This window comes from Phacochoerus africanus, chromosome 8 (assembly GCF_016906955.1).
Source record: "Phacochoerus africanus isolate WHEZ1 chromosome 8, ROS_Pafr_v1, whole genome shotgun sequence".
Taxonomy (NCBI): domain Eukaryota; kingdom Metazoa; phylum Chordata; class Mammalia; order Artiodactyla; family Suidae; genus Phacochoerus; species Phacochoerus africanus.
This window is the reverse complement of record NC_062551.1, coordinates 148,379,651-148,393,375: the sequence shown is the minus strand read 5'-3', so window position 1 is coordinate 148,393,375 and position 13,725 is coordinate 148,379,651. Positions and strand designations below refer to the sequence as shown.

General features: G+C 46.8%; 1 protein-coding gene across 2 annotated transcripts in view; it reads left to right on the top strand.

The window, feature by feature from the left end:
* PGM1 (phosphoglucomutase 1) overlaps window positions 1–12,433 on the top strand; it is a 62,654-nt gene extending 50,221 nt beyond the window's left edge. For both annotated transcript variants that reach the window (XM_047788810.1, XM_047788809.1), the window contains exons 8-11: window positions 2,084–2,219; window positions 5,615–5,798; window positions 8,595–8,729; window positions 11,753–12,433. In XM_047788810.1, the coding sequence (XP_047644766.1) occupies window positions 2,084–2,219; window positions 5,615–5,798; window positions 8,595–8,729; window positions 11,753–11,842 (545 nt within the window). In that variant the 3' untranslated portion in view covers window positions 11,843–12,433. The remainder of the gene's footprint in view (window positions 1–2,083; window positions 2,220–5,614; window positions 5,799–8,594; window positions 8,730–11,752) is intronic.
* The last annotated feature ends 1,292 nt before the right edge of the window (window positions 12,434–13,725 follow it).

The following is a 13,725-nucleotide window of genomic DNA, read 5'->3' as shown; positions in this document are numbered from 1 at the left end:
GTGGGGTGAAAGTCTCATAAAGAGGTGATTGAGCAAGGAGCATGGTGCCACACCACATGATTGAAGCACTCACTGTGCAAGAAACACAAGCAGCTCATAACTGTCCAGGAAAGTTCAGAGCTAGTCTCAGATAGGAGGGGACATTTGGGCTGGGTCTAAAAGGATGAAGAGGCGAAGGAAACAATCTTACCTCTTGCCTCATTGGCAACATTGTGTCAGAACTCTCCCAGTTCCAAGGAGAATAAGACCCAGTGGAAAGTCAAGAAGTTAGGCGCTTAAAAAATTCAAGGCATGAAGTTAGAGTTCCCCATTGTGGCTCAGTGGGTAAAGGGTTTGATGTTGTCTCTTTGAGGATGAGGGTTCAATCCCTGGCCTTGCTCAGTGAGTTAAGGATCTGGTGTTGCCACAGGCTGCAGCATGGGTTGCAGATGTGGCTTGGATCTGGTGTTGCCATGGCTGTGGCTTAGGCCCCAGCTGCAGCTCTGATTCGTCCGCTGGGCTGGGAACATCCACATGCCATAGGTTCAAATGTGAAAAGAAAAAAAGAAAAATTCAAGGCATGATAATATGCAAAACATTATTAGAGGAATTGTATTGGGTCCTATTCAGAAAGCAAAAAGTAGAGCTCAGTATCATCGGCTATTTATTTATTTATTTATTTACTTTGTCTTTTTCTGGTCGCACCCTCAGCACATGGAGGTTCCCAGGCTAGGGGTCTAATTGTTGCTGGCCTATGCCACAGCCACAGCAATGCCAGATCCCGAGCCCACTGAGCGAGGCCCGGGGTCGAACCTGCGCCCACATGGATAACAGATTCCTTTCCACTGGGCCACAGCAGGAACTCCTGCTTTTTTCAGAAGAAGGAAGTTAAAGGCAAAAAATAAAGAGTCCTATTCCATACCAGGCTCTTGGAAAAGGGCCTCTATGCATAAAAGCACATCCTAAGAAGCAATTCGTTATTTTCAATAAAGATTTTCGCAAGGACCTTAGCAGGAGACAGATGTGCCATAGTTCATTTAACCAAACCCTTTTTGATTAAAGAAAGACGTCCTTGAATTGGAATTCCTGGATCCACAAGTAGGTCCATTTTTAAGGCTTTCGTACTTCTTGCCAAATTGCTCTCTGGCAGGACCGTACCTTTCCCGGCCGCAGCGTGTCAGAATCCCATCTCCCTCATACCTCCCCTGACACTGGGTGTTCTCATTTTAAATCTGTGGCCATTCGTCAAACAAGTGGCAGTTTCTAATTGTGGTTTTAACTTTAATGTGTCTTCTTAAAAGTAACATCAGCTTTATATTACGTTAATTGGGTACCTGTATTTATTCTTGGATGAACTGCCTATTTGTATCTTTGGCCTGTTTTTCTATTGAGATTCTGCTTTCTTCTTACTAATATATAAGAACTTTTTTGTCTTTTTAGGGCTGCACCTGTCATATGGAGGTTCCCAGGCTAGGGGTCAAATAAGAGCTGTATCCGCTGGCCTATACCAAGGATCCGGCGTTGCCATGAGCTGTGGTGTAAGTTGAAGACATGGCTCAGATCCTGCATTGCTGTGGCTGTGGTGCAGGCCGGCAGCTACAGCTCCAGTTTGACCCCTAGCCTGGGAATGCAGGTGCGGCCCTAAAAAGAAAAGAAAAAAAAAATCCGTTCTTTCCTACAGCCTTGAAGTGACACCTTTATCATTTATTCAAGTCTCATATGTGTGTGGATCTCACCCTGCTGGGTGCTTTCTTTTGTTCCATTAAGCTCCCAGATTAATTGAATTATTAAACATTCACAGTGGTCATGTTTTGTTTTTTTCCACTCACATTCGTACTTTAGAACTGATGTATCAAGTTTCACCGAATTATTCGACTGACGTTTTTTAGTGGCACTTGCCTTACATTTCTAAATTCCTTTGAGACGCATCAACGTTGTTTCAATAGTAGGTTGCTTTATTCCATCTGTGGTTTCTTTCACATATTCAAGTTTGTCAGTTGAGTTTTATGACTTTTTTGGTTGGGCCATGTTTACTGTTGAGTTCTTTTCCAAGTATTTTGGAGAAATCACATTGCTCACGGCTGCTTGCTGTTCCCCGCACCAGGTTCTGACCACATCCGCGAGAAGGACGGACTCTGGGCTGTCCTTGCTTGGCTCTCCATCCTCGCCACCCGCAAGCAGAGTGTGGAGGACATTCTCAAAGATCACTGGCAAAAGTATGGCCGGAATTTCTTCACCAGGTAAGCCAGAGCCTGGCTGGCTGGCATGGACAGGTGGGCAGAGAGCGTTCTCGTGAATACAGATTCTTTCCTGTCTTAAATAACAATAAAACCTCAGTTCAGGGGGTTCTCCTTATGGCTTAGCAAAAATGAACCCGACTAGCATCGATGAGGATGTGGGTTCGATCCCTGGCCTCACTCAGTGGGTTAAGGATCCGGCATTGCCGTGAGCTGTGGTGTAGGTTATAGACGTGGCTCTGATCCCATGTTGCTGTGGCTGTGGTGTAGGCCTGCACGTGTAGCTCCGATTTGACTCCTAGTCTGGGGACTTCCAAATGCCACAGGTGTGGCTCAAAAAAGCAAAAGACAAAACAGAACAAAACTCAGCTCATTCAGCCTCCTTCAGTGGGGAATTTTAAAAATAACTCAGTCAGGGTCAAGATGAAATCAATTTTGTTAGCCATAAAGAATGAGACTTAAACATCTTAGTTAACATATTCAAAAGAATGAATGTTTTATCAGTGTTTTGAATGTACCTATCAGATGGACATGATAATATTAGATTTGGATTCAGAAGAATGGATTTGAATTTTATTTCTGCCCTCTGGTAGCTGGGGAAGTCATTTAACCTTTTTCTGTACTCTGTTTTTTCATTTGTAGAAATGGAAATAGCAGTCCAGCTGAGTGGATTAAATGAAATACGAGTCTGAAAGTGTTTTATAAATTCTAGGACACTGGAAGTGTGGAAACATTCTCTGAAATTATGGCAACAGTTATGCTTAGTCTAAATCAACTTTTCTTACTCATTAAAATAGGTCCCCAAAGTTTGTGTAGTTGTCAATACTTCATTCATTGATTTGATAAATACTGACTTTCTACCAGACACTGGAGATTCAGCAGTGGACAAAATACTTGGAATAGTCAGTAATTCTTCTTTATCATTCATGCTTGTATTTTTAATAAGCATTAACTTTTTTTTTCCATATGTGCTTTTCACGAATTTGAATTTGCCTTTCCCCTAGTAAGTGTAAAAATCTAACAAATGCTTTTCCTGGACCTCACTATTCTAATTATGGAAAAGCAATATAAGAAAAAAGATATTAAGTAATTTATTCATCTGTAAGAAATATAAAGACATAACTTCTCTGAACCTCAGTTGCCTTCTCTGCAAAATAGGTGAGTTGGACTGGAGAATTTTAAAAGTATTTTGCAGATTTAATGGTTCAGGATCTCTGGATAGTCAAGGAAGTTTTCAACCTTAAGCAGGTTGGCCTCCTTAATCAGAATCCTTTTTATCAACCTTGGACAAGTTCATTCCTATCTTCCTCCTTCAAGTTATTTTTCTGCGGAAAGTGTAAGCCATATCAGCCTCATGGTACCGCATATTAGCCCTGGGATCCAAGGCAAGAATCTCTACTTTCTAGGGACCGGAAAAACTTGGTAATTCAGAACGGCGGTCATGAGTTCTCTGGAGTTTAGAGTATCAGGAAGGCAAGGACCATGTCTGTTTTTGTGCTCCTTGGTATCACCAAACACCTAGTTTGTAGCGACACTGTGTAAATATGCTTTGAGGAGATCAACGAACGAGTTAACAAGTGAACAGTAGCTGGAGAGGAGTAAGGTCAGGAGAATTTGTTTAGAGAAGAGGTCACTCCTGACCCAGCTCAACTATAAATGTAATAAAATCCATTGAGTAATAAAAAAAAGATATTATTAATAAAAATAAAACTAGGAAAATAACTAAAAAGTCTCCATCTAAAAACTATGTTAACATATTTTTGGGGGAGTTCCCATCATGGTGCAGGGGAAATGAATCCGACTAGGAACCATGAGGTTGCGGGTTCGGTCCCTGGCCTTGCTCAGTGGGTTAAGGCTCCAGCGTTGCTGTGAGCTGTGGTGTAGGTTGCAGATGCGGCTCAGATCCTGCGTTGCTGTGGCTGTGGTGTAGGTCGGCAGCTGTAGCTCCGATTCAACCCCTGGCCTGGGAACCTCCACACGCCGTGGGTGTGGCCCTCAAAAGACAAAAACAAATAAACAAACAAAAACCCCGTATTTTTGTTAATTTCAAATAACCGCTAACCAAGTATTACAGATAAAGTCCTTGGAACCTGCATTTATGGTTAGTTAAGACTCCATTATGCCCTCCGTTTCTTTAACAAAAGTGCTTTTTTGCACGCATTATTTCGACCAGCCTCAAAACAGTTATCGATAAGGTCACTGAGATTCCGAGCGATGAAGCGAGTTGCCGTGGTTGCACAGTTCGTAACCAATAAAGGCTGGATTCTTCGCTTGTTCTAATTCCAAAGCCCAGATCTGTTCCATTATACCCCTCTGTGCCTAGGATTTATAGACCATTTCCCCCGAACACCCAAAGGTCGCAGATGTAAAGCACCAGCACCTGGTTGTAATTTCGTGCTGTTGATCGTTTTAACTGGGGAAAGAGCTGACTTCAGGATGAAGAGGACTGTTGTCCTTGATTCATAGAATCCCGGAGCCAGAAGAGTTGGCCTTCATTCCCTGGTATTTCTCATGTCTCAGAGGTGTCATCTTGCACATATCATATTTGTCTCACTATTGCAAATAAATATAGACTCTGCTATCTTGAGCCTCTAAAAAATAACTCAAGAGGGTGTATGCCACTAGGTCAAGAAAAGCCACCTGTAAGAGCCTTTAACCTCATAAAGAAAGATGTCGAGAATGTTTCTTGGAGGAAAAATAACAGGCATAGAATTTCATTTGTGATGCACTTTTTTTTTTTTTTCTTGGCCCATTTGCATCCGCACCAGGCCTCCCGTGTCAGGGTGAACCCAGAATGCTGTGGACCAGAGTCCATTCTCACACGAGGCGGGAGGCTTTTCAGGTGTAAAGATTGAGGGCTTGGCTTCTTCATCTGGTCAGTGAAAACTTGGCCTTACTGGAGGAAGCTCCTGCAGAGACTGGAGGTCTCCTTAGCCAAAATCTCAGCAGCCTCAGGCAGGTCCCAGACTTGGAGCCGTTCCAGCATGTATCCCAAAGAAGCCCCGGCAGTTGGGAAGAGAAGTGCCTGCGCCTTTATGCAGCGTTCTCTAGAGATCACACTGCTTTTGTTTCTCCATCCTCAGGATGTGGTGGTTACATGTTAGATAGTCTCTCTCAAAAGGCTTTGAAGCTTCTAAGAGCTGCATTCTGTAGAAAAGCCAAGATGGGAGTTTTCTGCTTATTTGGAAGCTCCTAACTCTTTCCTAAAATCCTCCAAACCCTTCCTTTCATCCCCGGCCTGCTCTATCCCCAGAGAATAACACGCTCATCTTTTTGCCAGCTTCTTCTGAAGTTAGATGGTTTGGGGGGAGGGCCAAACAAATGATGAAGGAAGTGTTGTATATCGTTGGTCGGATCTGAAATCAGCCTGTGGGCCTCCCCTTGGTGACTTTTTCCAGGTACGATTACGAAGAGGTGGAAGCTGAGGGTGCAAACAAAATGATGAAGGAATTGGAGGCTCTGATCTCTGACCGCTCCTTCGTGGGGAAACAGTTCCCAGTGGGTGATAAAGTTTACACTGTGGAGAAAATTGATAACTTTGAATACAGTGATCCTGTGGACGGAAGCATTTCAAGAAATCAGGTAGGAGGAGGTTCCCTTTGTGGCTCAGTAGTTAATGAACCCGACTAGGATCCATGAGGAGGCGGGTTTGATCTCCTGGCCTCGCTCAGTGGGTTAAGGATCCAGCGTTGCTGTGAGCTATACTGTAGGTTACAGACGTGGCTCAGATCCTATGTTGCTGTGGCTGTGGCGTAGGCTGGCAGCTGTAGCTCCGATTCGACCCCTAACCTGGGAACTCCCATATGCTGCCAGGGCGCCCCCCCCCCCAAAAAAAAAGAAAGAAAGAAATCAGGTAGAAGAGACATATGCATATGTGGGAGAGAGGCCTCGGGAATTTCTTTTAAATCTCAGGAGAGAAAAAGCCCTCTTGGCCATGTGTCCTTTGCTGCCTTATTTTCTCAAGTGGCTTTCTGCTGAGTCACATGTGATTTGCACAGGTATTTGTGGGGGAAATGGTTTCTGTCCTGGTTCTGTGTACACCCTGATGCCCTCACTCTGGGATTCTTAGTCTAGATTCCAGAATGACTTTCACACTCTCCAGAATTCTCTGCCAGAGGTCACGTTGCATGTGTGCAGAAAAGAGCCCTTGGATCTTAAAAAGAGGGAGAACTGCTGCCTTAGATCTCGTCAGCTTCTGCTCTGAAGAAATTATAGCAGATGGCTGGCATGGCACGGGAGCGGCCTCTGCACAGACATTTCTGTGTTATGTTCTAATTTCTAACAAAAAAGAAAAGGAGTTCCCCTGTGGAAGAGTGTGTTAAGGACCTGGTGTTGTCACTGCAGTGGCTCCTGGTTGCTGCTGTGGCACGGGTTTGATCCCCAACCCCGGGAACTTTTACATGCTGTGGGTGTGGCCAAAAAATAAATAAAAATTTAAAAATTAAAAAAAGAAGAAAAAAACAGACAAGCCATTGGCAGACTTAGAAAAACATTCACTGTTATTATTCGCGGCGTGTGACTTGCGGTCAGTGCTAACACAGCGGCGTGCGGGAGGACATCACAGTTGAGACCCTGGACCGTATTCTAGGTGGAGACAGAGCTGTTAGGGTTTCCCTCACTGGGCCCCAGGTGCTCAGCCTTCTCCAGGCTTCTCACAAACCCCTGGGGCCCGGGGTCCTCCCTCCTCTGGTTCAGTGTTGTCCTAGAACATTATAGACTCCCAATTTAGAAACAGAATAATAAAGAAGGAAGTGAGATTCTGGTGTAGCTTTCCAGTTCGCTTTTTTTCTGATCCAGGCCCAGATTTTTGGCCTGGTCCTTCTCAAGGGATCCAGCAGGTCTTGAAGGAGTTGGGCTGCAGGATTTCTTTAAAGTCTCTCTTTGGAGAGCAGGCAGTGGACGTGGACGGAGCATGGCCACGGCGACTCTCAGTCTCCCATTCTCAAAACTCTAGCCCAATGGCTTTTCTTCCTTAGACCATCTCACCATCTGTGGGAACTTTGGGTCCTTCATTGTAAATGAGGTCTGAGATCATGAGAAAAAGAGAGGCCTCTGGTGGAGGAGGAGGTGGGTGTAGAAAAGGCAGAGGTGTGGCTTGGAGATGACAGAGCAGTTTTTGGGTGGTGAAGCCTTCAGAGAGAGCACAGACCTTGAGGAAAAGGAAACTCACTCTACCGCGTCCAGCCTCTACCAGGATGGGGCCAGGGATGCTGAGGTGCGGCGGGGGGTGGAGGGCCTGGGCATGCGCACTGGCACTGCTCTCTGAGGAAGAAGTCTGCAGCGCCACCTTCTGTAATCAGAAAGTCTGAGCATTGAGATGAGAGACCAGATGAGAAGGGAAATCTGAAGTAGACATAGCGTCTACAACCAAGTGAAAGAACTTCGAAGCTTTAAGTTGAGGCTGTGGGCGAAGGAGCCCAACCCTGGTATGTTTCTGGAAACACAAATGGGAAACGGGTATTGCCTATATCACCCCCTCCCGTACTGACTACCTGGGCACATGCTCTGTGTATTTCATTTGCCGTCTCCACTGCCCAGTGGCCCGATGGTGTTTGGTGATGAATGACAGAGGAGAGGTAGTGTCTTTCTTTCTGGTCGGTCCTTGGCTTTATGCAAAGCTCTACTTGTGGAAGAGTTGACAGACTCATCAAGACCGAAGGGTCTTCAGATAACTGTCTTGTCCAGTCTTCTTACCTCAAGACTCCCCATCCTTTTTCCCTGAATCAAGATTATTGAAGACAAGAGATATGGTCAGAGAGGGAAGGGACAGGACGGGGGAGACAGAGGCTGGGCTTGGCATTGCACCCACATGGACCCTGCTTTGCGTCAGCAGGACCACTGGCTCCTGTTTCATGGGTTGGAATGGCTGGCCTCTGCCGTTTGGGGCACGTGGCCTCCTGTTCTCTTTTTTCAGTGTTTTATAGATTTCTTCCTCTGGTCTGCCTGAAGTCTCCTCTGCTCTGGCTTCAGCTCATGCTGTCCGTTTTCCCCTCCTGGTCTGGAATTTGAATTTCTGTATCCAGCAGCTTATTTATTTACTTACTTATTTATTAGGCTTCCAACTGGAATGGTTAGTCCATAAAACACGGGGAAGCAGGATGGAGAGGGCAGGTCTTATGTCAGCCAGTCCCCAGGATCCCGTCTCTCCCTTGACCCTGGGGATGCTTCTGTCCCATGGGCTCAGTCCCCATTGGCTGGATGCAGTGACAGGCTGACCGGGGCGGACTCACCCGGCTCTACCATGGCTGTTTCTCAGAGATCTAATCTCTGATGGATCAAGTATGGATGAAATTAGATCTCCTAATGGACCCCTCATAATTACCCAGGCTTCAGTGTCCCTCCAGCATGTGAGGAAAAAATCTCTGTCCTCTTTTCCAGGGCTTGCGGGTCATTTTCGCAGATGGTTCTCGCATCATCTTTCGACTGAGCGGCACTGGGAGTGCGGGCGCCACCATCCGACTGTACATCGACAGCTATGAGAAGGACCTCACCAAGATCTACCAGGACCCCCAGGTAATGCCCACGCCCTGTGCCCTGGCAAATATTTTCTGTTGGAGGGACTGAATAGTGGCTCCATTGCTCCTGCATCATCACAACCCATTTCTCAAGTGATCGATCGAGCGGGCCCACTTACCTCCGTGTCTCCTTCCGTCCCTCTGAACAAGAGTAATGGGTAACGATTGTCTGAACATTTTCTGCTTGCTGAGCTCTGTTCTAAACCCACTACGCTAATGGATATACTCATTTCACTCTCAAAGGAGAATTATTATTCTTACCTATTAATATCCCTATTACAGATAAGCTTGAGTAGTTGTTAACAGGTTCACATGCCTGGTAAGTGGCAGATTCAAGAGAACTCATCTTTAAGTCAGCCCCTTATCTGGTGCTTGGGTCTGTCCCTGATAATCTGTCACTTTGCTTGGTCTCATCACCTGTCCTGGCAGAACACACGCTGGCTGTCGATCTGGCCGGGGGTGAGGGGTACAGCGGGAGAGACTGTTTCATGATCCAGCAAGAACAGTCTTTAGGGGGAAGTCTTTGGACTTGCAACCTGCATGTTGGGTTCCCAGCCCCCCCCAGAGAGTCTCAGAAGCTTGTCACACGAGGAGGGCCCTGGGAGCCAGGGGTGGGACAGATGTTGGAGGACAGCCACCCAACTGGCAGAGCCGAGGGGGGCAGGGACTCACCAGGGGGAGTTTCCCCATCTTGGGAACTACTCCTCAGCCAGGGCTCCAGACAACACACGTTTGGGCATTGTTGCGGTATGTTAGCCCTTTCTTGGTGGTTCACAACCCAGTGCCGAATCTTAAAGCTCTGAGCAGACTTGCAGGGATGATGCCTATTTTTTGGGGTTTTTTTTTTTTTTTTTGTCTTTTTGCCATTTCTAGGGCCGCTCCCGCGGCATATGGAGTTTCCCAGGCTAAGGGTCAAATCGGAGCTGTAGCTGCCAGCCTACGCCAGAGCCACAGCAACGTGGGATCTGAGCCGCGTCTGCAACCTACACCACAGCTCATGGCAACGCCGGATCGTTAACGCACTGAGCAAGGGCAGGGATTGAACCCGCAACCTCATGGTTCCTAGTCGGATTCGTTAACCACTGCGCCACGACAGGAACTCCAAGATGCCTGTTTAAGTAAGGTTCGCTCTACCTACTTCCCCACAAAGCCTTTTTCCTCCCAACACCTAATTAGAATCCTTTGAAACTCATTCGGAAACCCCGGCATAGTGGTTTTGAGCATCCATTTTGGAGTTAGAAGATCTTGTTTTAAATTCTGTTCTGCCCCTTAATAGGGGTGCATCCCTGGGTAAGGCCTTTCAGTGTTCTGAGCCTTGGCTTCTTTGTCTGTAAAGGTGGCAGAATGCTACGGACTCACAGAGTTGTTCAGGAGGGGCTTAAGGAGACCGTGAATGCGAAAATCTGAATACTGTGCCTGGGATACAGGATTAGCTTTTGAGAAAGAGTGGCTTCTACAGTTGTTTAAATTACAAAAAGAGATGGGTGAGAGGACGCTTGACATTTACAGTTTTTCCAGCGCCGAGGCTCCAGCTTCTGTCATTACCAGATCCTAACGGTGTAGAGACATCCCTGCAACTTAGATCAAAGGCAGTGGTATCTTTTCCACAGAAAAGAAACTCTTGGACTTGGAGAACAGACTTGTGGTTGCCCAGGGGGATGGGGAGGGAGTGGGATGGACTGGGAGTCTGGGGTTAATAGATGCAAACTATTGCACATGGAGTGGAGAAGCAGTGAGCTCCTGCTGTACAGCACAGGGAACTATATCTCATCACCTTTGATGGAGCGTGATGGAGGATAATGTGAGAAGAAGAACGTATACATGTGTGTGACTGGGTCACTTTGCCGTATAGTAGGAAGTGACAGAACGCTGTGAACCCACTATAATGGAAAAAATAAAAATCATTAAAAAAAAAAAGAACAAAATAAAAAAAGGCAATGGTATCTACATTGTAGATCCACAGAATAGCAGAGCAAGAGGAAAAGAGGAAGGAAATTGTGTTTCTCTGCCTTAATACCTGGCACATGGTACAAAGAATGCATGAGAGATAAATTCCTTCTGAACCGTGGTCCTCAGGAGATGGGAGGGCACTGAAGGGTCCTGGGTGCCCATGTGCCCAGGGGCGGTGCCATGCCAGCTGGGGATGTGCCTGCCCCTACTCTGGAGCTGCTGGGCCTCGGCCTCGGCACTTTGTTGGGACTGTTGGGGCCCCGAGGGGAATGGTGGGTGGTATGGTCAGCGTGTGCAGTGGTTCTCCAACTTTCTTCCAGGTAGAATGAGTTGGTGGGGATTTAGATGAGGGAAAGCAACAGTGGGCTGTCGAAAAGGTACCCCTCTTGGCCCTGCCCTTGAGTCACTTGGTTAAATCACTTCACTTCTTTGGCTATCAGTTTCCTCGTCTGTAAAATGGGCAGTTCAACTAGACACATAGTTTTCTTTTTAAAAAGTATTTAAAATATTTGTTTATTTAAGCAGTGGCAGAATTGTTTGTTTGTTTGTTTGTTTTTTCCTTAAGTGAGAGGTAGATGGGAGTGCGGTGCTGCTGCCTTTGGAAAAGATCTTTTTGGGTGGAGTGTGGGTGGCTGCAGAGGATGGAGGTTGGAGGATGCAGAAGTGGATGTGGAAGCATCCTTGTTTCAGGGCAGGGATGGGTTTAGCGAGAGCCGTGGCCCCGGGATGGAGAGAACTGAGTGACAGTAAGAGGGACGTAGAAGGTGAGTCTCCCTTGGGCTGCTGGTAGGTTGGACAATGGGAATGTGAGAGGAGAACGTGTTGAGAATGACTCTTAGCTGTGCATTTGCTTTATGTGATGGGCGGTGGTGTCAAGTCACTGGAATGGGAACTGCTAGAACTAAGTTTTTGGGGACAGAGCATGTCTTTGTTTTTAGACTTAGAGAGTTTGGGGAGCCTTTGGGATATCGGGGTAGACAGTCGATCGGGTCCAGAGCCCATTGGCCAGGTCTGTGGATCCGTGTCTAGAGAAAGTGATGGCAAAGGCTGTTCTCTTTGTGTCTCCCTCAGGTCATGTTGGCCCCCCTTATTTCCATCGCTCTGAAGATGTCTCAGCTCCAGGAAAGGACGGGTCGCACCGCACCCACTGTTATCACCTAAGAAGACAGGCCGGATGTGGTACGTCCCTCTGCCCCAGGACCCTCCGCGTCATCTGACTGAAGAGCATGGACAGAAACGAAGTGTCTTCACCCAGGCTTTGTAGAACTCAGAGTTTCCACTCACCGGTTGTTGACAGATGGTACAATTCCAAGGCCCTGCCCACTGATACGCCTGTAAGTGCCACGTGGGAAAGAGAAAAACAGGACCCAGGGGCTGACAGGAACGACTGTCCATTCCTTTTTGCTCCTTTCTGTGTCCTTACACCTTGCGGCTGCGTGGGTATTTGTCTCCTTAGCACCCAGTCCTGTTTCCACTACAGTGTAGGATGGAGACCGGGCATCGGCTCCTGAGGCCAGTTTCCACCCTCAGGATCTGCCCGTGAAATGACAGCACACGTTCCTTTCTTCCTGGTGAAACTCTCCCCCCATTTATTGTTTACATGTCATCCGGCAAAATGCGGTTTCTGGTGCCTTCTCTCCAATCAGTTCTTTCCTCAGAGTGAGACGTACTCGTCTGCAGATTTCTGCCTTGTTTTGCGATGTAATCCCATTCACACAAAGATTTGGGATATTAAAGCAAAATAAGCTACCATTTCTTGATGTCTCTTTTTTTTCCTTACAAAATACTCTTTCGATTTTAGAAAGAAAAGATTTTTTTTTTGAGGGGGAGGGTGGTATTATATTTTGTTTGGATGTCCTAGCTATATATAAAAAATGTTCTCTGTGCTTGGTTTAAAACTTGGACTCAAGAACTATAATTTCAAATCTTAGGAGGGTCAGCTGAGCCCTGAATCCTTCTGAGGTGGATAAATTAAGCCTGACATGGTTAACTTTTGGAACAAGGGAAAGGAAGATAGTTTGCAAGAGATCTTAAATAGCACAGCACCGCCTTGTGCCTTGTGGTGCTGAGACGGAATGCTGCCTGTTAAGGGGACAGAGGCTGAACCCTCGGAATCTGAGAGCAGGATTGTTGGCATTTGGCTGGAAATCTTGAGCCCGTTGGCCTTTGATTCATCATAGAGCACTTATATTCAGCCCTTGAGTGTATCTTAGTCGTTAAACACGTAGTCCTGGGAGCCCACAGAACTGAGTGTGAATCCCACTTGAGACCTTGAGTGACCTTTGACTATCATTCTCGTCTTTAAAATGGGCCTGAACATAGTTCTAACTTTGTAGGGTCATCGAGAACTTAGAGCAAGTGAAGCTGTGAAAAGCCGTGGGCAGCAGTGCCTCATTCATGGCAGGTTGTCAAGAAAGTGGGAACCAGGGTTATGGTTACAATATTGTTTCTCGAATTGAAAGTATCAGAAAAACAAAAGCCAGAACACGGAGGTTCGAGATGCATTTTATGGTTTGGAAGGCACTTCCCACAAAGGCGCCTTGCCGGTTGGACTGTTCCAGAGAGACCGCCCAGCTCTGCCCCCACTCCCCCACCCAGGGTGGACTCCCGATCCCAGGTGGCTGGGTCTTTATCTGGGGTGAGATTTCCAGGGTTGCCATTTAGTAAGAAAGTCCAGCTCAGCAGACAGACCAGAGCTTCGACAATGATAAGATGACAGTGAATTCTTAACCCTACACCAGGCACTGTGCCGAGTGCTTTCTGGATACTCTGTACCTGCTCCCAGTAGCTTTACGAGGTAGGTGCTCAGCATGTTCCCACTTTACAGAGGAGATTCAGCGCGTCACCCGAGCTCACACGGCTGGAGAGTGGCGACCTGCCTCCAGGTGGGACAGCTCTAGTCCCGCATGATTTACCAGCGCTCTGTATTGCCTCCTGTACTGACTGGCTACTTTTAAACTACTTCTAGCAGGTGGACAAAGGCATGCAAATGCCCCCGTATTTTTCTTATTAAAGGGTGGTACCACGGTCTTGGGTGTCCGTGA